Source organism: Falco naumanni, chromosome 3 (genome assembly GCF_017639655.2).
Source record: "Falco naumanni isolate bFalNau1 chromosome 3, bFalNau1.pat, whole genome shotgun sequence".
Classification (NCBI taxonomy): domain Eukaryota; kingdom Metazoa; phylum Chordata; class Aves; order Falconiformes; family Falconidae; genus Falco; species Falco naumanni.
This window is the reverse complement of record NC_054056.1, coordinates 107947409-107971166: the sequence shown is the minus strand read 5'-3', so window position 1 is coordinate 107971166 and position 23758 is coordinate 107947409. Positions and strand designations below refer to the sequence as shown.

Genomic DNA, 23758 nt, shown 5'->3' with positions numbered 1-23758 from the left:
ACAAATGGATGTGGCTTTGTTTCTCCAAAAGCCAGGTATTCTGGATCTGCTGCTGCCCAGAAGTTGAAATAAGTGAAGGCCATTTCACCTTTATTCTTTTCTCTCAGTGCAGTAACTGTCTGTCTTATAAGTCCTGGGAGGTGACTAGGGGGATTTAGGATTTGTGCTGGACGAGTAATAGCCGAGGCTCAGTTGTGGAAAAAAGAGCTAATAAAACTCTTGGACATATGCTTCTTGGACATACAAACAAGGGAACAGAAAAGAGCACGGAAATGATTTTATGCTTTAAGGTCTACAAATAAGAATTGACTTAATATTCACTTCTCTCTGAGCTCCAAGGTGTGTAGTCAGATTTGTTGCTGGAGAGCGTGGGTGTGCTGCCTTACGTAGATCTCAAAAGGAGCTCAGGTCTTAGAGAAAGCTTGAGTTACGTGTAAAAGTGAGGTAAAAAGGTGTACTGAGTGGCAAAGAGATTCAGTGAAGCAAAGAGTTCGCGATCATTTAGGTGACTACAGCCTAAATGGTGCTGCCTCTCACCAAATCTTCCATTGCTCTGGTTTTGTATGATGTAGGGAGGTCATCAATGAAAGCACCTACTCAGCCTTTCCCCTGGGTTCAGCTGACCCAGTAATTGTAAACCTCTAGATGTGTCTCTGTCGTGTGGTTCGTGACATCTTCCATGTCTTTGGGTGCATCGGCTGCCGAGTTTGCTGCTTGGAACGAGTTTGCACCTTACGGTATTCTGCCTGTTCCCTGGTGACAATCACTGACATGTGTTCACCTTGCCTTGCTTGTGTTCAGGATGCTGCCTCTAAAGTGTAAATGCAATATCACAGTGGCCCTACAGAGCATTTGCTCATTGCCCTATCTCCTTGCATCTCTAAGATCTCTCCTTAGTTCTTTTGGCTATTGTCTGAATATCTTCCAGGAATGTTTTAGGTGGTGTTTCATTGATGGTTAGAGGTGAAGACAGGACTAAGTTAACTTCTTTGGGTCTCCTCTGACCTGTTACATACGTTCCCCCTTGAATATTCCTGAATTTCATAACCTTGTTTCACCATCTCCCTGACAGAAACTGGAATGATGCAGGGAACAGTGGTGAAAGAGCATGGTGGATGGTAAGACACTCTGTGTGCTGAAGCAGAGGGATGTGACCGCCTGCAGAGTTCTTGCACGCACTGCAAGGTTCTCTTCGGTTTCTGACTCCTCCTTTTTTCCATTTCTAGTTCAGGGTATTTAATGGTGTGTGTCTGAGCTGTTCCCCTGAGAGCTGCTTTGGCACCTTCCTATTCTTTGTACTCTTCCTGTTCAGAGGAGTTGTTTGTGGCTTTTGTGCCTGAGAATCTCCTGCTGTCTCCTTCCACACAGGGACACTTAACTCTTCTTTAAGGCTTTTCCAGTGCCCAGAATGTGCTTCCACGAACCCTGAGTGTACAGTCTGCTGTAGTCCGAATGCCCTGCTCTGTACCAGTTAATCAACTTGATCTTGTCTGCCTTGTCTCGATTTCCCAGTTTCAGGGTTAGAGCTTATTTGTTGGGTCGGTTTGTTTGTTTGTTTATTGTGCCTCTCAGTGCTGGAGATGCATCTGTGTATAAACTTATAGGGTGATAATGATTTCTGCCTCAAGAAAATACAATCCTATTTGAAACAATCAGAGCAGGTTACTGTATAGCTCTTGGGGCATTTTTCCCCGTTGGTAATATTTGTGGCATTACAGATAAGTAAATTGCTTTTTTGTAATTGCTAGTTCACCCTTCTTTGGTCAGAAGATGGTTTAGAAAAAAACTAGATTGGTTGGTTGGATCCCTTTGTTATCCTGCAGAAGGCCATTCCCGAGGTGCTGGTATGCCGCCGGGGAGGGGGCTGGGTGAAAAGCCAGAAATGTAGAATAGGTAAGAAAGGGGGGGGAGAGGTCTTTGGATAGTGTTTGGTGTAGATTAGGTTTTGCTTCTTGACCCGCAGCCAGAACGCTGTCCCATGGAATGATCCCAGCAAGTCTGTCCAGATTAATGCTTTTGCAGTATTTCGGTGGAAAATGCCACTGGATGCTCCGTGTCTGCGGCAGGGAATGCTGATGGGTCGCTGGCACTTGTCCTCTGGATTCCTCCCAGGCCACTGTATAGGACCGAGGTGGGGGTCGCTTGTGCTCTGGTTTCAGCAGGGGGGACCTGCTGTTTATGCACTGGTAGGCTTTTGTGTTTAAGATGCAGTCTGAGACCACGAATTGCTTCTGTCAGTAGCGCGCACACCCCCCCCCCAGCTCTTCCCAATAGCGAGGTGTTAATTGTGGTGTCGTGATCTAATTCTGGCTTGGGGATTTCCTTTCTGTGGCGCTGGATTAGTTTGTTATTTAATTTGGACCAGAGATTCTGCTCTGCTCCTGTGTGCTGTCCTCGAGCAGCGTGCTGTCTTCGGGGAGAGCAGTTGCCGTCCGGCCCCAGAGGGGACTGCATTCCTCAGTCCCGGCTTAAATGCCTGGGAAGAGGCAGCTGGAGAGCCTTTGGCTTGCAGACAACTTGCTTTGTCTTAGTTGGAATGTATTCCTGACGCTCAAGTACTTTTATATATTTGAAATACATTCCTCAGGGCCTGATACGTGGGGTTAAATAGTCGGAAATCCGGCCAGTCTGCCTCGGGGACGGCTGTGTCCCTGCAGCCGGGGAGCAGCCTGTGTGTGTGCCAGGGCTCCCCAGCTCGGGGGGGGGGGGGCGGGGGGGGGGGGGGGGGGCGTGCGGAGCCCCCCGTGTTCAGCACCCTCGGCATGCCTGCCCTGCCCAGGCCCCTCCCTGCATCTCCTCCTTGTCGTGGGCCTGCCGGGGGTGGGCAGGCGAGGAGCGTCCCCTCCTCCTGTGCTGTGTGTGGGCCGATGGGGAGGAGAGCCCCCCTTTGCCCTGGCTGCTGGAGCACCGGGAAGGTGGCCTGCCACGGCGGGCTGTGCAAAGCGGAGCTCTGCCGAAGGCTGCTGAGCCTGGTGTTCGGCTGCTGCAGCGTGTCAGCTGTTCCTCTTTGGGACTTTGCTGGGCTGCTGCCTTTCAGGTGTTTGTGATTATGTGCTTGTGGCCAGAAGAGGCTGAATCGCAGAATGGTGGGGGTTGGAAGGGGCCTCTGGGGACTGTCTAGTCCAACCCCCTGCTAAAGCGGGTCCTCCTAGAGCAGGTTGCAGGGTCACATCCAGGCACGTTTTGCACGTCCCCAGAGGAGACCCCACAGCCTCTCTGGGTGGCCTGTCCCTGTGCTCCATCACCCTCAAGGTAAAGAAGTCTTTCCTCATGTTCAGATGGAACCTCCAGTGTTGTGGTTTGTGCCCGTTGCCCCTTGTCCTGTTGCTGGCACAGCTGAAAAGAGCCTGGCCCCGTCCTCCTGATGCTCACCCTTAAGCCAGTTTAGTATCTGTGGCCAATGCTGTGAGGAGCGAAGAATCAAATGCTGCTAAGGTTGGAGTCGGTTATTTGGGAAGACCGCTTTTTTAGGATGGCAAGTGGTCTGTATCCGCTGCCTGTGCTCTCATCCCATGCCTGCCTGGGTGGCTCAGGCTGAACCTCTGAGTAACTGGTGTGAGGCTCCCTGAGGAACGCCCGGGTGCAAGGGTCTACCTGGATAGTCGTAGCGGTGCTCTCCCCGTGGCACCAGGGCTGCCTGGCAGGGGCTGAGGTGCCGCCTCTCTGCTGGAGCTCCAAACTGATGTTCTCATCTCTCTGCAGTGGTGATTGCCTTTTTGACCTCTGCTACCATTAACTGTTATCCTCACTAGATTTCAGGTGGAGTGATCTTCCTTCTTGAATCTAGCTTTTCTGGGAATATACATTGGTTGCATCATTTTGCTTAATACAGGGAAAGGTGTGTCTTGCGTTCATGGCTCTGGTGATGCAACCTAGTGTTAACTGGATGCCCCTGGCTCTGCTGGAAGTGGACTGAGTCCTGCTCTGCTAAGGGAGCTGTACAGCCTCTGGGACTGGCATCCTGCCCAAGCTGGCCACCTGTGGGATAGAAGTCTTTCTGGTTATGTGGCCTTACCTGTAAGATGTTGGCTTTGAGCACAGTGGCTTGGAAGGACTGAGTTTAACCTTAGAGCTGTTCAACTCCCACATGTTTTGCTTTGCAGTTTTTGCTTCCAGCTCTGCTTGAATCTTGCACAGCTGGCTTTCCCCAAAGGCAATACCACTGGCACAGTTGTTAAAGATCAGCTCTTTCTTTCATCACAGATGTAAAAGCAAGGGACCCCAGTTCTGTTCACACTTCTCCTACCTGTAGGTCTCCGAGACTGGAAAGGCAGACACGTGTGCTCCTGCGTGCCGGCGCCTTGGCTGTGGAGCATGCAGCAAAGTCTCTGCTTCCTCCATGGGCAATTCTTAAGATGTCAAGCCCGTGTTTGACCAGGAAGATGTGAATGAAACACAGGGCTCAGATATGTGATCTGGTTTTGCTGTGAGTGTTTTGAGGAGCTGCCCAAGCCGCCGCATTTCACTGCTGGCGGACACCACCTGCCCACAGTGACAGTCCTGTGCATTTGCTCTGGTTGGGGACAAACATGGGAGCTCTGCTGCGTGCTGCTGTGAGCCCAGCCCCTGGTGGCATGGGAAACCAGCCCCTCTTCTTGTTTGTGAATCACCAGGAGAGGTGTAATTATTTTCCTGCTACACATTGTGATCCTGCCTTTAATTAAGCTTGTGCTGTCCTGCTGAAGGTGGTGGGACTGTACCAGCAGGGTTTGAGAGTTGAGCTTGAAATTCTCTTAAGAGTAATGAGATGTAAGGAGGACCTGTCCTTATCACTGGCACTTGAGGGTTGGAAAGGTTAGCAAAAACCCTGCCTTGGATCCCCTTAGCCTGTGTTGGAGGAGAAGTAAAACAGCAAGCACTGCTGGTGTACTCAGTCCCTGCAGCAAAATCACCTGGGCCAAACACCTCTGTCTCCAGGCCTTTGTCTCTGAGGAAGCCTGGGTTGTCACAGGTTGTTTTTGAGGAAAAGGAGGCATCTGAGACCCACTGTTTGGGTAGCAGAGCTTGGGAACACCTGGATAGTTTTGGCTGCAGAAGCAAAAGGTTTTGTACAATTCCGGTGTGCAAACTGTGTTTACAGTGTAGACCCAGCTCCTGGACTCCAGATCTGTAAATTGTCACTGCCTTGTTTCAAAGACATTGGCCTATGTGTAAGGTCATTGTGGGTCTACAGTTGTGTAAGTTGGGTGTCTGACTCCTCTTCCTCTGGCACACGTCCTGCTCCCCTTCAGTAGTGCTACAGCCGCCTCACCTTGAGAAATGCCCCGTCTTTATGAAGTGTTTCGTTGAAGTCTATTTAAAGCATGGTTAGTTGAGGGGAGAAATGTCCCTACAGCCTGATGGCACTTGACAGCCACCCCCACCCTGTCTGCTGTTTGCAGCAGGGGTCCTAACACCAAGGCAGCCCCCTGAGCTGTCTGTGCTGCAGGACGGCATTGCTCCTTCTCCAGAGAAACTGGTAGAGGAGCCCAGGTGTCCATTTGCCCTCCTCCCTCCCTCTTGGCCACCACGGAGATGGCTCTTCTGCAGGTACAGGCAGGATTGTGGGGGCTGGTGATCGGAGAGCAGCAAGGTGATGCTGGGGAACAAAGAACCCCATGTCCTAGTCCCCTTCCCCCAGGATTAGACACAGTGCCTTCAGCAGGACTGATGTTCTGGGTGTAAAACGGGACAAATGCCTCTGCCCAGATGTGTGGGATTGAGATGCGTGTGAAGCAGTGTTGTGCATTAAAGCAGGGAGTGCGGAGGGGATCTCCTTGCCTCAGCAGCAGTAGGTGAGGGGAGAGCTGGAGTTCAGCCTCGGGTAGGCCAGAAGCCCTTTTGCTATAGCCTCAAGAAAACAAAGATTCAGAAAAGAATCATGAACCTGGGCCTGGGGCCAACCTGGAAGCGGGGAGCACTGTGCATGCAGAAGCAGTCAGTGTTTTCCGAGTCCCAGGCTTTCGGCACCCAAACGGCTTTCTCTGCTTGCTTGACTGTGAAGACGCGTCGTTCTGCAGGTGGGATGGGAGCTGTAGGACACACGGGCTTGTGTTGCCATTGTGTGAATCATGGATGGGCACAGGGCTCTAGCTACATTGCAGGGACTCTGCAGCCGTGATTGCTGTGGGCTGGATGCCAGCGTCACGGGCACCAGCAGTGTGCGTGGGAAGCTTGGTGGGCTTAGTAGGTCTGCATCCCTGACCCTGCCATGCATCATCAGACTGCTTGGGTTGTTCCAGGAGTGAAGCCTTCTGACTGCTGTGGTTCTCTAGGCTAACCTAATAGCTCCATTAGCCTTTTGTTCGTGTCCTGGGGCTTTGCTGCATCTCCAGTACTAATGCTGGGAGCTTCACAGATACGAACATCAATGGCCAAAGAGGCAGGACTGAGGTCTGGAGGAAGTATGTCATGTCAGCAAGCTGAAGAAACACAGTTTAGTTGGAAGCGTGCTACTGCAGAGAGGAAGATGGAAGCAAGCCCTTTCCCTGCCTCCTGCCAGTTCCACTGTGCCTCTTCTGAAGAGCTGGTGTTGGCAGCACAGGGTGGCTGGGGTTACCTGACGCTGTCTGCCCCGCTGTGCCAGGCTGGCTCTTTGGCCATTAATCCCATTCGGGCAATGGTTGCCTTTCCATGCCTGCCCTCAGGATTTTGTTGTTTCTGGGAAATGGCGTAGTTGAATGGTAGCTCAGAGGGTTTGTTCTGATCCTTTTATCCATTGTCCTTTCTCCTTTTTTTTCATGTTCCGCCTTCTGATCTGACTGAATAAGTGAGCAAGGGGCTCTGCTGAGGCAAGGCTCAGCTAAGCGTTACTCTGCAGCAGAAAGGGAGCACTTGGGGGTGGTGTCCAAATTCCCAGCATCGCTATCTGACTGCTGTGGTTCTCTAGGCTAACCTAATAGCTCCATTAGCCTTTTGTTCGTGTCCTGGGGCTTTGCTGCATCCCCAGTACTAATGCTGGGAGCTTCACAGATACGAACATTGATGGCCAAAGAGGCAGGACTGAGGTCTGGAGGAAGTACGTCATGTCAGCAAGCTGAAGAAACACAGTTTAGTTGGAAGCATGCTACCGCAGAGAGGAAGATGGAAGCAAGCTCCTTCAGACACTTTCTAGGGCCTGTTACAGACAAGAGGCTGGGCTTCCAAGGGCACTTTATGACTTTGCTGTGTCTATACATAATGCGGGTGACTTGGCATGAGCCAAATTGTTGTGCCACTGTTCAGAGGGACCTTGACAGGCTGGGAGAATGGGCCCATGGGAACCTCATGGTAAATACCAATTTCTGCACCTGGGAGGGAATAACCTCATGCAGCAGTACAAGCAATCACCTAAAAAGCAGCTGTGCAGAAACAGTGGGGGTGCTGGTGGACCACAAGTTGACCAGCAGTTAGGAAGAGCATTGCTAGCACGTCAAGGGAGGTGATCCTTCACCTCTGTTCTGCTCTGGTGAAACCACACTTGGAGGGCTGTGGTCCGATGCTGGGCTCTCCCTGCATGGGGAAGACATGGACATACAGGAGTGTGTCCAGTGAAGGGCCACAAAAAAGATTAAGAGACTGGGGCATCTGTGATATGGGGGAGAGGCTGAGGGAGTTGGGACTATTCAGCCTGGAGAAGGGAAGGCTTAGGGGGATTTTACCAATGTGTGTAGGATGTCAGGGAGCAAAGGAGATGGAGCCAAGCCAGACTCTTCTCAGTGGTGTCCAGTGGCAGGACAAGAGGTAATGGGCACAGAGTGAAATAGAGGAAATTCTGTTTAAACATAAGGAAACGCTTTTTCTTTTCTTTCTTTTTTTTTTTTTTTTTTTTTTTTTTACTATTACCGGAGGGGTGGTTGAACACTGGAATGTGTGCTCGGTGAGGCTGCAGAATGTCTTTCCTTGGAGATATTAAAAATCTGAGTGGGCATGGCCCTGCGTTGCCTGCTATAGCTGACCCTGACCCTGCTTTGAGCAGAGGTTGGACTAGTTGATCTTGAGGGGTCCCTTCCGACCTCAACCATTCTGTGGTTCTGCTGGACCTGCCTCTGTGATGCAGATTGCCTCTTTGAGTGAACTGGATGAATTTGGAGATTGGCATCACTCACTCACTGGCCTGCTACATAACTGCTTAGCAGTTTTGCAGACACTGGCTTTCTAGAAACTTACCTTGCTTTCTTAATTTAGCTGGAAGCTGTGTGCTAGTGTCCACAGGCAGTGAGATCCTGGCCTCATGCTGATAGAGGCTGTGTGTGAAGGTAGTGGTGGATGGCTCTTTTCTGTCTTGCAAGGACAGGAGGTGGCTGATGCAGCCAGTTTTGGAGTTGGACAGACAGAGTTCCTCACGTGTAATGAATGAGGAAGGGGTACAAGGGACTGTCAGACTCTGACTCTACTCAGGAGTTAGGCATCTCTGCTCTCAACTTTGGCCAGCACCACCTATAATGCCACCCATCTGCATTGCTGAGAGCAGTCGTGGCATGTTGAGGATATGAGGCCAGAAACTCATTTCTAAATCCGTTGTGTATTTCCCCCTTCTTGGGTTCGTTTTGCTTTGCCATGTAAGAGTTCACCACTGGTGAACACCACAGCTGGAGCCATGGACTAACCTGGCTTATAAATGAAGTACAGGCAAAATGCCTCATGTATACTGAACTCCATGGGATTGGGAACTTCTGTGCTTTTGTGTCTCACTGAGTGAGAAGCTCTGCAAAACGGGGTGTCAGGCATCCTCGCATTATCAGTAACAAATGTGTCCTAGATCAGTGGCCCTGGAGTCAGTGTGTGCAGCTCAGGACTTTCTCAATACACAGGTATTTCGGTTCTTCAGCAGAAGCCAAAGGTGAATCTGCCAAACAGAGCCTGTATTTGCTGCTACCAGTGTTTCTTGTTTTCCCAAACTGGCTGAGTCTGTTACTGTTTCTCAGGATAACCTCAAATAAAACCACAATCTATTGTGTGCCTTGAGTAGGACTGACCTAACCATTGAAGGTGAGTACTATATGGTCAGGATGGCTTTCTGCTTGTAATATTTCACTTTGAAGCTGACCATTTCTTTCCCCGATAGTTTTGATTGTCATAGCAGTGATTCCGCTCTATTAGCCCAGTATTTTTCTTTTATAAAATTACTCCAGAGGCAGTGGTCTGAATCAAGAGGTTCATTAGTAATTGTGTTGGGGTTTTATCCTTTCTCACTTCTGCATGTATCATCATATTTCAGTATTGAAGTGGGCCTTCCAAATTTGCTGAGGTGTCAGTTGTCATTAAGATAGAAGTAAAGTCTTTCCAGTTTAATTGTGGTTAGTTGGACCTAGCTGACAAGCAAGTGTTGTGTACTCTGACAGGACTAGAATAAATAGCTCACGGTGGTCCACTGGCTCACCTGGAGTTTCTTGGGAACCCAACCCATTTATAGGTGAGTAGCTGTGTCACCCTCGTAAGCGTAGCTTCCGAGTGACTGGTGCGGTTTAATTGTGAAAGCGTTGTCACAGTTGGGGGTCTCCTAAAGTTTTGATGATTCTTGTCCGTTGTTTATGCTGGTTGCACACTTCAGTGTTTGCCTGGCTACAGCAAAAAGGGATGTTTGAGAGTTTTTATTTGGTTATGCAAACAGGCCCGTGAATTTGACTTTACGTTGCATGTACTATTGTTGGCAGCATTCTTTGTGTATCATACGTGGCCAGCTCCTCTGCACTCTTCCTGCTGGATGTCGTGCTAAAGGTGCTCGGCTTTCATCCTTGTTCACTGTACTCAAAGCTCAGCTCCTCGTAGGGTCTCGTGGGGTGCCCTGGCATCGCGGAGGGCCAGCAGCGTGCTGCCTGTACCGACAGGAGCGCACCCAGGGACCGGGGCAGTGATTATTCCCCTCCATAGAGCACCCCTCCGTACTGCACCCATCGTGGGACTCCCAGTACAAGAACAGCATTGCCAAACTGGTGTGAGTTCAGGAGAGGGTCTATAGGGTGGGCAGGGGCTGAAGCGTGTGCCCTGACAGGACAGGCTGCAGGAACAGGACTTCTGCAGCCTGGAGAAGACACTTGCTTCAGGGGGACTTCATAGCAGCCTGCCAATGTGTGCAGGGAGTTTATCAAGGAGACGGAGCCCAGCAGTGCGTGGGGGAGGATGAGAGGCATGGCATCATGGAGCTAGGTGGTTCCGTCTGGGGACAAGGAAGCTTTTTTCACTGTGACAGTAACTAAGTGGTGCACCCAAGGACCCAGAGCATTTTTGGATCCTTGAGTCCCGTCGTTGGAGGTTTTGAAAGACCTGACTGGACGAAGGCCTGAGCGACCTGGACCGACTTCATTGCTGACTCTGCATTCAGTAAGAGGTTGGAGTAGAGATATGCCAACGTTCCTTCCAACCTGAATTATTTCATGATTCTGTGATAAAAGTCTGCGATATACAAAGAATTAAAGGATATTACTTCATTGTCCCTTTTGACTGAAAAATTCATGGATCTAGGTTGCCTTTTTAAAAGAAAATGAAGTAACTGAATTTTGTTTCAGAAATTACAGATAAATCTTGAATGACTTCTCATGTTTGCCTGCTTTCATTTTCAGAAAGGCTTCTGAATGAGGAAGTTACATCTGAAAACGTGCTGCAGAGCCTGCATTTCACATTTTTCTGTCTCTTTTTCAATGTTACAATTTTTTGGAGTATTTCTTATCTTTTGGTTTAGAGTGCTTTACAGGCTATTTATACCTTATACTAATTTTCAGCCAATCAGTACATTGAGAGCAATGGCCTATGTATTTCCAATCTGTTGTATTGCAGCTGCTGTGCTCCACATATTGTCAGAATTTATGCCCCCTGAACCTTTTTTGAAAGATGGTTTTGTAGTAGTTTTCCATCTTAGCCATCCCGTAACAATTCGCATAATTCAACAGTAGAGTATCTTTGTAATATATTCTAATTTAGAAAGGCTTTTTCCCCCCTAGTTACCCAACTATGCTGTTAATATATTAGTACAGCCCCTGATCTTTGTCTTGAACCTTTTTTTTTTTTTATATATATATTTGTGGTAAGTTCCATTGCACTCTGAGCTGGCTGAATTCCTGTGCGCTGGAATCCTCTTGTACTAATCCGTGTTTGCTCTGTGTGGTCTTCAGGCTTCTGGTATGCCAGGAAACAGTGACTGATTACTGCTTATTTTTTTTCTCAAAGTTCTATTTTTGATCTTTTTTATCAGTCTAGTTTGGACAGTGAAAGATCTAGGTCATGCAGATTTGGTTATTATTTAATTTATTTTTTTAATACTCAGAAAATCTTGACGGTCTATGTTTCATCGTAACAGAGACATTCAGTATAGTGCTAAATTTGTGACTTTCTTTTTTTCTTTTTTTTTGCTAGCTGTATGAAACAGGCTTAACATTGATTAGAGAAAGGGATAATTGCCAGTCTCCAAAGACACATTTGCTTAAGTTTGCACTCCTGGTTCCAGTAACAATTTTAAAATTAATCTGTTCTCCATTTCCAGTGTCACAAATTAATCTTCCGTGCGGTCTTGCTTTGTAAATTTGGCTGTTGGACTTTATGAGTTGAAGAACCCGGTTCACAAAATATTGACCTGAAAATTGTGTGTCGTCTTAGGTGCAGCGTTTGCATTGTTCTTGATTACATCACGTGGCTGTATTTTACATCATACTAGCTGTAGTCCTAGTAGAGAGAAGGGCAGACTTTGCTTGCTAGTTTTCTAAAAGCTTTGCTGGCATAAGCGGGAAGCACATCTCTTCTGTGCTTTCAAGTGCTTATTCCTGAAGACTGTCCCATCTCTGAACAACCAGCGCCTGTTTATTTGCTTCAGCAGTGCTGGTCTACCTTTGCCTTTCTGTGACGCAACGGCAGTTAAGTCTACTGGACTGGTTATGGCAACGTTGGTGTGCTCTGCTGGCAAAACTGTGTGTGCTGCTATAGTAAAGACATTCAGGAGCAAAGCAGGCTGTCAGGGGGAAGTACAGACTTGCTGGTGTATCTGTGCTTTGGCTAGCAGTATTTCATTCACTGTATTTCATCCTGTTGGTGAGGGGTTAATGATGAGGAGTAAGTGGTTTTGCTAGACAGAGTAGACATGGTGGCTTGCTTAAATTCTACTTAACTTGCCTCCGCATCCCATCCCCGCCCCCCCCTGTATAAAAATCTTAATCCTTGCATGGGAACACTGTAATTCAGCTGCGCTTTTTTTTTTTTTTTTGTGACCTCCGCTGCTGACTTTTGACTAGTTTGAATTTTTGTCACATAGAAATATTTTATTCAAGTCCAGCTTAAGTGAGTCTTAAGAAGTGGGATGTACTACTGTTGTCTTGCTGTTTGCTGAATGGAAATTTGTGCACGGATCGGAGATTTGTGCACAGACAGAATAGTCTGTCAGCACTGTGAGGTTTTGAAGTTTTTTGGTTACCTTTTTTTAAAAAAAAACAACACCACAACTGGGGGAGAAAAAATGCTGTTTAACTGATACAAAGCAGTAGCGTACAAAGCAAGGCATTTTTGGAACATGATCTTTAGTAGATGTCTCCCTGAAACAAAGTTAATTGGATGGGAATAATTGTGAGATTGTCACAAGCCTAATTCCAAGGCTTGGTCTGCACTTGGCTTCACAGACGTGCCTGTAGGCTCTGATTATTTTCGCTAAGGTAGTTATGCTAGTAAAAGGTCTGTTACGCAGTTTATTCTGTGGTATCCATGCAGTTTATTGCAATTTAACTGCTGTGCCAAAGAAGTGTTAATGTTGTTTTGATTTTGATGGCCTAGCTAAGAAAGTAAAACTTAAGTGTAAGGGAAAACTGAAGTCGATGTTCACAGCTACCGGTTTGCCTCATGGAAATTAGCTTTTAAATCTCTTATTGTGTCAAAAAATGCTTTTTGTATATACTGCAGTGCAACATGTAGCATGACTTTATTCTAAATTAATTTTTTTTAGGTGTGCACATCTGTTTTGAGACGGCCTAAAATCTGTAGGCAGAAGTGCTAAAAGTTTGGACTATAGATGTCCTGTTTGTCCCTTTGCTGTTTTCCAACTTGTAGGCTCTAGCAGGTCAACACAATGTCTTGCCTGGAATTTCCTTGCATTCTAAAATTAGGAGAAGGATCTAGGAAACAATAGCAAATCAAATCTCTAAACCTCCTGCTCTGGCTTGAACCTTTGTTGTCATTTAGACTTTCACCTACTTCCTTTCTTATTAAACTGATTTGCATTAGATAAACTGAATTAAAAAGGACTCATGCTGTTCAGCATCAAGAGGACTTTTTTATTGTTGCTTTTCTTGCTTATTATGGTCTCCTGTACTACTTTAGGACGTCAGGAGTATGAATTTCATATCACTGCTGTTCATCCCAGAGCACTTCTCCCTTTCAGTATGGGGAGTGATGTGGAAGTACGACAACCTCCGCATAGCAAAGGCCGCTCCATGTGTTGCAGTCCTTCAAACATGGACTTGCACCTAGCAGCACTTCTGCACTGGGACATCTCCATGGGAAGCTGCAGGGGTTTTGATCTATGGCAGAGAAACTTCTCAAGTTAGACCTCTTCATCATCCCCTCTAGTAGGGCGAGCACCTCTCTTCATGGTCTGCGTATCTTTTCACAGTTACGTTGTGTGTCTCCTTTTCTTACCTCTCCTTTGTCTGGTCTGTATTAATGTTCTTTGCAATGTTACAAGTGACAGTTGTGGGTGTCCCACCGCCTCAAACCTCATCTCAATACCCCCACAACTATTCCTGGAGAGCTGTTTCAGCAACCTTTTTATGCAGATGGATTACTGGAAAGGCAACTGAGAAGGAAGGTTCAGACTCAAATTCTTGTTTGATCCTTGCCAGTGTGGTCTGTGTAAGCAGCCCTGACTCTCTGGACATGTTTTCTGATGTGTAAGTAATCCTGTGATTACATTTTCTGTTGCTTACTGTAACTCCCTTTCTGTCTCTGGTGTGGGACGGACAGGATGATTACATGGATTAGAAGTGGCTTCTGTGTGTCACTTCGCAGGCCTGAGTTTGTTCCTAGCTTCATCGCTCCTTTTTTTTCCTGCATCACAGGTCAAGTTATTAGCTTCTTAAGGATTGGCCATCTAAAACTCATAAGTGGCTAAAGATGACTTAAGAGTACTGTGGCAGAACCCAAACACTTAATCAGAGCCATGGTTTTACTACGTCTGTGCGCAACAGCCTTTATCTATTTGTGGGTTATGGGTAAACGTCTTAAAACGGTTTCATTTTCTGCACTGGCCCAATATTGTTTGTTTGTTACTCCCAGGACTCTGTAACAATCCAGGAAATGCAGCAAACACTACCGCCTTGTTTTCCATCCTGTCCAGTATCCTATGTCCGACAATAGTTAGAAGCAGCTGCAAGATTTGTTCAGTTGATAATTATAGTATGTTGCATTTAGTAAACTTACTATTGATGTCTAGAAAGAGTATGATTGATGAATCTTGCTGTTTACCGTTTATAGCTAGTATAATTGACTTCTGAGAACAAGAGGAGGTGTGAAGAAGTTGGATGTTGTTAGACAAGGAGAGCTCTGGAGGTCCCTTCCAGTTGACATTTCTGTGACTGTGGTGTTTGTAGAAAGGAATTTCCTTCTCGAATTCTTTGTTACCTGGGCCCTACAGCTAGCTAGCCTGTTCCTTTTCTTGCCCTGTACAGGTGGCACACGTGCTTTCCCTGTTGGTGTAGGGACCTTGTCACTGTTGTCCTGACAAAACATACCGTACAGCAGATGTGTGTGACAGCAGGGACAGGACTTCAGTCTGAAAGTCCCCTTACGTTTCTCCTTTGTTGGCTTCTCTGGACCAGACTCATAAACACTGTAGTGTCTGCTGGCAAGCTGCTTTATAGTGACTTCCTCCTGGTGCTAGTCTTCGAACGTCTAAGATGAACTGTTCTCTTGGGAAACAAGGAACGTCCATTTTGTATTCTAGAAGGGAGGGATAAGAGCAGTGGTATAGTAGAGATGTTAAATGAATCATCAAGCGAAACCCATTAAATGTCTGTCTTCTACAACAGACCAGGGCAAAATGCCTTAATCAGGGTTCTCATCTGTGCAGTGACTGCACTTTGAGGACCTCACTGGGAGAGAGGTTATGAGAGAAGGCAGTTTTCTCCAGGGATGGATGCTCAGGTTTGGCCTGAGGGGAGAAGGCAGGTTTCCCACAGAATTACTGCTGACCCAGTTTTGTTCTCTCCTGTCACAGCCTTTCTTTAGGCTTCTCAACCTGCGCAAGCTGGGTCTGAGCGACAATGAAATCCAGAGACTTCCCCCAGAGGTTGCCAACTTCATGCAGCTGGTGGAACTGGACATCTCCCGTAACGGTAAGGTCAAAGCTGAATGGGGAGTGGGTGCCTCACAGCCCTGCTTCTCTCAGTGTAGTAGTACTACCCTGTGCACTCATGTTACAGAAGAGGCAGGACCCTTTCACAGGTCTGTAGAGTGATCTCTTGCGGGTCCTGAGCTATGAAAATATGTTTGTCTTACTGTGTCTTAGGCTGTCACCAGGACCTGGTGTCCCATTTTCCACGTGGTAGGCTCTTCTCAAGCCTCTTTATTTCTTTCACGTGTTTTTTCCAGACATTCCAGAAATTCCTGAAAGCATCAAATTCTGCAAATCCTTGGAAATCGCAGACTTCAGTGGAAATCCTCTCTCCAGGTAGGAGGGCATGTGCAACCCATTTTGTCCATCTGAGAGTGAAAGTTCCTCATTCTTCCTTGCTTTCTCTGGTCTTCATCTTCTAATTGTCTTCCCTTGAAGGCAAGGCCTGGGACCACCCTGCCTGTGCCAAGACCTGCAGGTGTCTGCTTTCTGGAGAGGTGAAACACATACCATATGGAAGAGCTGGTTTGTGCTCCCTCTATTGCAGGGCCTATGGCTTGGGTTGATGAGCCTTTAGTCATAGTGGTGCCACTGGTGGGAATGGTCGAGGACTTTTGTCTTCTTGGAATAAGTTTCTTACTCCCTCCCCACCCCTTCACCCCGATGCACAAACCAGAATGGATGTGGACTCATCGTGCTACAGAGGAGTAGAGAAAGGCCTGCATGCTATCCTCTGCTCTCTGTCAGTCCTTTTTGCTCTCTGTCAGTCTTATTTAGCATGGCCATCCTTTGAACTCTCTGTTTGGTTGGTTTCCCTGATATTTCAGTGCCTAGAGCGATGTCCAAGAACAGGGCGCTCTGCCTTGTCTCTTTCAGTCTTCTGTCTCTACAGCTTTTAATCTGTAATGTTGTGGGAATTCAAGTGTGGCCGCTCTGTCTTGGTGAACCACGTTTTGAGGCACTGGTGTCTTGTCGCATTGTTTGCCAGGGTCCCTGTAGATGCCAGTCTGCCTCCAGATGCCTGCTGCCCTTTGTGCTCCTGGGCAAGCACTGCCCAAGTCGCCCTTTAAATAGATTTAACTCTGCTTCCCTCTTGTGGAGCCGGTCACTGGCAGGATGGGACAAGCTTTTTCAGTCGGTGAGAATCCCTGTACTGCAGGAATGACCAGCACTTCTACACTAGAAGTTATTGGTCAGTGATTTTGTGGCCCAGAGTTGTCAGATCTGTGTCGTGAGCAGTGGGGCAGGGAAGCTCCAGGAGCTGCCTGTGAACAGCGAAGGATTTCTTCTTTTCACGAGTCTTTCCCTGTTCTATTGCACCTTGGAGTTATGATACTACTACTTGGTCCCAGGGAATGCTGCAGTGTCATCTGCAAAAATATCCTTAGATGGATGTTTGGATTAGTTGGTAGCCTTCCTTGCTTCCAAGTTTAAATGATCACATGGCGTAGCCTGAGATTCATGCTCGAGTCCTGCAGAGCCAAGTTTGCACACTAGGACATGTAGTGACTTTGGTGCAGGGCTGTGGTGTCTTAGAAATGGAGCATATCCTGGATCGGGAGCGAGAGTCAGAGTTGTTTCCTGCTCTTCTCCTTTTCACATGTTGATACCAGTTGGGTTAGACTGGCTTGTGGGGGATTTAGGGTTTGTTTTGTGCACAGAATTAACGGTGTTTTGTTCTGTCATGCTTTCACAGGCTTCCAGAGGGCTTCACACAGCTTCGGAGCCTGGGCCATTTAGCCTTGAATGATGTGTCCCTGCAGAGCCTCCCCAATGACATTGGGAAGTGAGTATGCCTCCATTCCCCATAATGGGGAGGAGGGTTGGGGTGGGGACACTAGCAGGACTTGGAGGGAAAGAGCATGCCATCCCAGTTACAGTTTGCCACTGTACTGAACATACTGTGTGAGCACCTCTAAGCATTACTCTTGTTAAAAGACAGCCTTTTTAAAAGGGTTCTTTTCCTGGTCTCAGCTGCTGCTCCTTCTCTGTGGTCTGTGGCACAGGCAAGGAGTGCATCCAGGCTTATCAAATCCTTTGTCTTTCCTTATTTTATGAGTGCCCGTTTGCCCCTTTCCAAACAGGTGTGGTTTGTCCGGTGATGTTGAAATGATTTATGCTGCTAGCAAATGGCCAAGGCAGAGCCCATGGGGCTTTGCCTGTGGGGTGCAGTGCCTCTCCCATGGGATTTGGCTTTCTACACGTGAGGGATTTTCTCTTTATGGATAGACAGTCCTGTATGTGATACCACGTTTCCTTGTCCTGAGCTTGGGCGCAGTGTTGTTTCCCCATGATTTTGCAATGAGCAGTCACCTTCATCAGAAGTCATTTAAGATCCTCTCTGTTTTTTTGTTTTCCGCTGTCATCTCCATTCATGTGTACACACATAGATGCATTTGTGCAGATCATGAGGGGTGGTCCCAAGGGAAGGGATATGAGCATCTCCTTGTATCCCTGAAGCCCTATTCAGTGAATCTGGCTTTCTCGCTCCCTTTTCTCTTGCAGTTTGGCAAACCTGGTGACTTTGGAGCTACGCGAGAACCTGCTGAAGACTCTCCCCACGTGAGTATCTGTTTGCTTCAGGAGTCCCCTGCCTGATTCCTCAGGGGCTTGTTTTGGTAGCACAGGCTCTAGCACTTTGCTTGGGAGGGCTCGAGGCTTTGCATAAATTAGCTGCATCGTGCTGGATTTCTGTAAATTGGGGTGAGGGGGGAGAGAGATGGTCCAGGGCTTAAGAGCAGGGAAGGACGTTCAGAGTCTGTATTCAGCCTCTGCATCAGGATTGATTTGGAATGAACAGGGTTCTGTAAGAAAGCTGCTGGAAATGGTGAGAATAATTTTTCCTGGAGAGGTGGAAAAACAGAAAAATGGACTGATGTGGGTATAGGAAGAACTCTATACGTTGCAGTTCATAATTTGAAGAGCAGCAGAAGACGGCTGAAGATACATTTTGCTTCTGGCATCTCTGTTTTCTTGGGTATTCCTTCTGATTGTTCTGGCTGAGCAGTTTGTGGGAATTGGTGGGATAACTGGCTTTCTTGCGGCAGACAAAAAATAAGCCAGCAAGGGAGAAGATACAAGTCTTATTAAATGTTTCAGAGAGTTAGGGACAGAGATTAATTCCTGGTAGAGGATCTGCTTGGTACAGCTGATGCTATCAGGTGGATAGGATCTGGAGAACTCATGAGTCTGTGCAGTAATCTCTGGTTTGGCACCCATGAGAGTTGTTTCTTGAGTTTTCTAACCTACATTAGCTCTGTCAGCTTGTTTTCTGCCTCCTTATCCATCCAGCTGATGATTCCCCCAGTCTTCCTTGAATATATGTTGGAAGGGATTCTACCTGCCTTCTTTTTGAACAGCAGTGTCTTTTGGGCCCACACAAACTCCCCAGTGAATGTGTGAATCATACAACTATTGCCACCTTTCCTCATAGCTCTCTCACTGTTCATGGCAAGTATTCAGTTTGACTTACCTGAACTTTCTCCCCTTACTCCTCTGCTTTGTTTAAAAAAGAGGGCAGAGGAGGCATCAGATGGTACAGGGTTCAAGCAAGGCTTGAGACTGAGCAGTGAGGGCTTTAGTCTTGCTGCTTCTGTGATGGGCATGCCGCCCTCACTCTGAGATGTTGCTCTGACTCAGGTGCATGCTCTCTTCTTCCTGATGATTATTTTCCTCTGGGAGCTGCAGAATATAAATGCAAGAAATACTTTATATGACAGCAGTTATGTCTGCTTGTAAAATTCATGTGTCAGCTTTGACCCTGAGGACAAGGCACTTCCAAAAAGGAGCTGAGAGAGTCTGCACTGGTCAGCAACCAGACTTCACATCTGGTGATTACACAGTGTAGAAGCACAGTTCAAATTAACACTGCCATCTTGTTCCTGATGCCAAAGTCACTGGATCTTTTCTGCACAAAAATTGTCAACATTAACACCCTGTCGCAGGAAGGCGGTATTAAGAGACCAGCTGAGGTGGCTGCACATGGAATATACTCACAAGGGAGAATGTGAGAATTAAAGCTCCTTATGCCAGGCTGAGAACAGGCAAGCAGGAGAAGTTTGGGTCCTGGTGTTGGGACCCACTGCTGTCTGTTCTGTGTGTTCCTGCAGACAGGTGCCACCACTGCGATACACCATATAAACAAGGAAGGGCAACAGCTACATCCAAAGTTAGGCTTTCGTATTGCGGTGAAGAATGGTCCTAATGGTTTTTCACCATCTAGGAACCAGCAAGCATTCTGCAGTTTGAGAATTCAGTCTGTGACCAAACCCTTGTGGTTTCTGGGATGATCTCTCGTGCCTGGTGTTCCCTTGTTTCCCTGTGTTAGATTTGTATGCCATCCAGCAACATACTTGTAGCACGCTATGAGTTTTTGGGGGTTTTCTCTGAAATATAAGTCCAGGTTTTTGATACTCGTTCTGCAGTGCAATTCCAGCTTTTTAAATTTTTCCCCAATTTCCCAAATTCTACTTTCGGATGATTTCTAAAAGCAGAAAGAGGATCTTGAAGGCCAAGGCAATTTTCTTCAGATCTGTCAGTCAAATATGAGATTGAAGTCAGTGGGCAAGAAAATTTCAGGGGTACTCTACTGAGGTCTGAAACTCTTGTACTTAGTCTGGTTGCAAATTGTGCTCAAGAATGGCACTAAACAAGTCTAAGTGATCTTGCCAAAGAGTAGAATGACTTGCCAAAATGGATGATGCTTTCAGTTTTCAAGGTTACTGAGCCCAGTAGGTAGATGGGCTTCAGTACTGTGGATTTGTGACTGCGTAATGCATTGGTGTCTTTTTGATTTTTTGTTGTTGAGCTCCTTAAAAGATCCAGCTTGCAATGACCTTTACTTTTCAACACTAAATTTCATTGGTTAGTCTTCTGCTGCCAGCTGAGTTCTGAAACAGTTCATCTTGCACAGCTGATTTGTCACACCTCCTCTCTCCTGCGCAGATGGGATGCAGCTTGCCAGTGATTTGGGAAGGGTAGTTTTTGTTGATGTATTCTCATGCAGTAGTGGAGGGTGATCTATACTAAGGCATTTTGCAAGACCTTGTATATCAACATGGATTCCACAGCTCACTTGGGAATTCAGACTGTGAAGGTGCGAAGGGACAGTCAAGGCTGTTTCACCCTTCAGAGAAGTCAAAGAGCAAATGTAGTCATTATGAGAGACTGCCATACAACAGAATCCTTTTGATGATCCAGTTGATAAACCTTGCTTGAGTTAATACAGTATCTCAAAATCCACCACTGCACAAGATGAGAACTGCTTTTCCTCTGTAGCCCAAATGTTTTTATAGCCTGGCCCAGGCAAGACATACCTCTTTTATTGCTTTCTCACAGATTTGCAGCCCCCAACTTCCTTAGTTTGGATGGCGTTGAGATATATAGCTCTATTTGCAGAGAAATATAGTCATTTCTATGTTAGGACAGTTCCTTATGAAGGGAATAAAAATAACTGAAGACCATTCCAGCTGGGAAAGTGGGCAGGGCTGAGATGGCGGTTCTGCCCTAGTGTAAATTGAGAGACAGCAACACCTGTTTGGGGAAGTGGAAGCTGAGTTGATGGAGCAGGACTGAGCGCTGAGGACACATGAACAGCTGGGCCATGACAGAAGAACTGAATCCTGGTTTTGTGGGGTTGCAGCTGCAGCCTTTCATAGCACCAGGTCATGATGTGTGTGTGGGTGCTCGGGGCACATCTTTGGACCACCAGTGTTGACAGGCTTTGGTTCCTGTGCAGGCTTCTCGCAGTATCTTGCCTAGTGGGCTTCTTGTCTGTACGTTTTGACCTCTTCTGAGATGTCGTGCCAGTGCTGTTTTTCCCCTTCTCTCAAACAACATGGGCATCCCATTTGGGGAAGCCGAGGCTGCTGAGTTTGTCATTCCTGCCTCTCCTTGCAGCTGTGCTCTCCTTGCCCCCCAAATATGTATTGTCCTCTGCTGACTCTCTTCTGTTATCTGTTAATCTGTGTGCAAGTCCCCATCTTTCCTACAAAAATGGGCAGCAGTGTTAAGGTGTGTCTTGTCATCTGTGTGTTTTTGCTCAAAGAGTATTTTATGGTGGGAGGGCGAGAAGGCAAATTGGTGACAGAGTGGAAGCTGGTTGCTTTGGAACTGCTGGTACTACTGAACACGGTAACCTGGTGCAGGTGGTCCGGCCTGGGGGAAGGGTACCGGTTCCCTAAACTGTTTGGCTCAGAGGGACTATGAAAAAGATCAGGATTGCCCCATCTGTTTTAGGAGTTATTAAAAATTATGTAACTTGTGAGATATGTGTCCCAGATGCTAACCTTCTGTTCTTCTTTCTTGCTTGCTTTTTTTCCACACCCTCCCCACCCCCCCCCCCCCCCCCCCCCCCTTCCCCTCTCTACTCCCTGGATCTTGCAGTTCACTCTCCTTCCTTGTCAAGTTAGAACAGTTGGATCTTGGTGGCAATGACCTGGAAGTACTGGTAGGTGAGGGATGGTGGGGAGGGAATATGGGTGGTTGGTAGGGGCCAACTCTGTACCTCTGTGGAAGCAAGTGGTTTTTCATCTGAAATGCAAAGAAATAGACCCGAAAGTTGTTTGGCAAGATTGTGATCTGCCCACCATGGCCTAGTCATTGTTCTCAGCATAATGTTCTCTTCACATATTGGCCCTTGTGTCTTACTTCTGACTGTCCTCATGCACAACTTGCTCTGCTCTTTCCAAGCACTTTTGCTCTGGGATGTTGATCTTGCTATCTAGCTGCCTTAAGGGTCTTTCCTTCCCAATGAGACTCTGGTACTTCTCTTATGTGCTGCACTGCTTTTGTCTGTTCCTTTTCACTTCTGCTAGGCCAACTTTCTGCCTTTCTCCTTTCTCATTTGATTTCTCTACTGCAAAGTGCAGGACTGTTCCATGTTGTTCCTGGCAGTGAAGTCAGCCAAGCATGGGGTGTGTGCCCTCTGGACTTGGGTGCCTCCATGGAGGACTTTGAGCATAAGCGTGCTGAGAGCCCGTGCAGTCTCGAAATTCAGCTTGTCTTCACAGTCAGTGACATCCAGTGATACTCTTTAATTTTGCAGCTATGGATTAAGCTGTCACTGAATCCTGCTTTTAATGTTCTGAAATGCTTTTTGGCAGAAACCCACCTAAATTGGGAAGCAAAGGACTTCGTGCAGCTTGCTATGCACAAGGCTGCAGCTTACTTGTGAGAACAGTTGTCTGACACTTGAACTGCTCTCCAGTGATGCATTAGCTCCAACCCCAAATGCTAATCAGCGTGTGTGGTGGTTGTGGAGTGATGCTATGAACATGTCTAGCATTGCTGATGGTGCTGCTCTGTCATGTTGAGTTAGCCAGTGTTACCTAAATGTTTTTAGTCTCTGAGAGGCAGAAGAGGAGAAAGACTAGTTTCTTTCGTAAGGCCAGAATTCCAAAACCCTGTTTAGTTCTTGTCTTGCCTGCTACCAGACAGTCCTTGCTATTGTCTTCCATGTTTCCTGTGGGGACCTTCTGCAGACATTTCCAAACATATGTGCTGCTATATTGTGGCACACCAGCACAATAGCTTTATAAACCATTTGGCAAATGGTTCTAGGAGGTGTGAAAGCAATAACTATGTCTAGCTTTGCAGAGGTGTGGTGTGATTTGTAGCATCCTTGAGCAGCTTCTCCCCTTTGGAAGGGACTGATGCTATTACTGTCCTGCTCTGTTACAGCCAGATACTCTGGGAGCGCTACCAAACCTGCGTGAGCTTTGGTTAGACCGCAACCAGCTCTCAGCCCTGCCTCCAGTAAGTACCTGTTGGGGCTTATTGATTCACCACTTTGCTCCCTTCCTCAGCTGCTACCTTGAGCCATACTGTCTCCTTTCTGATTCTAGGAGCTGGGCAATCTCCGCCGCTTGGTCTGTCTGGATGTGTCTGAGAACAAGCTGGAGCAGTTGCCCAATGAGGTCAGTGGGCTAGTAGCACTGACGGACTTGCTGCTGTCACAGAACCTGTTGGAATGCATCCCAGATGGGATTGGTGAGTATTGCGGGATGGAGAGCAGTGCAGGACTTCACTGCCCTGGCAGTGCTCCTGGTGGGGGGTCTTCAGGCAAGAGTGTGTGTAACAAGGTAGTAGGGTTTGATGGACATAGTCGCAGTAGTTGAGTGCAGCAGCAGCAGGTGATACTGGTGAACAGAACTCTACAGGACGAGTTCAGGTTCTTGATCTGCATCATCATTGGGTGAAACCTGTGAACAAGCCCTGATGGGGAGGGAAGAAAGGTAGTGCCTGAACAGTGTCATTATCTCTGTGGCCTAGTTCACACCTAGCTTGTTGCCCTGGCCAGGTCAGCTGAAGCAGCTCTCCATCCTCAAGGTGGACCAGAATCGGCTGACAGAGGTGACAGAATCAATTGGGGACTGTGAAAATCTGTCAGAACTCATCTTGACAGAGAACATGCTGACAGTAAGTACACCAGCAGCCACCCTGCCTCTTCTGTGCTGTTCACGTGCCAGGGATCTTCTCCTGTCTTCTGGCTTC

At 47.4% G+C, this 23758-nt stretch overlaps 1 protein-coding gene across 28 annotated transcripts in view; it reads left to right on the top strand.

Annotated features, from left to right (window-relative positions):
• SCRIB (scribble planar cell polarity protein) overlaps positions 1-23758 on the top strand; it is a 116886-nt gene that overhangs the window by 6206 nt on the left and 86922 nt on the right. For 27 of the 28 annotated variants that reach the window (XM_040585407.1, XM_040585380.1, XM_040585385.1 and 24 more), the window contains exons 2-9: positions 15149-15266; positions 15523-15601; positions 16962-17051; positions 17771-17827; positions 21650-21713; positions 22946-23020; positions 23110-23254; positions 23565-23683. In XM_040585407.1, coding sequence (XP_040441341.1) covers positions 15149-15266; positions 15523-15601; positions 16962-17051; positions 17771-17827; positions 21650-21713; positions 22946-23020; positions 23110-23254; positions 23565-23683 — 747 coding nt within the window. Of the gene's footprint in view, positions 1-15148; positions 15267-15522; positions 15602-16961; positions 17052-17379; positions 17469-17770; positions 17828-21649; positions 21714-22945; positions 23021-23109; positions 23255-23564; positions 23684-23758 lie in introns of those variants that run through there. The other variant, XM_040585403.1, reaches the window with a different exon arrangement.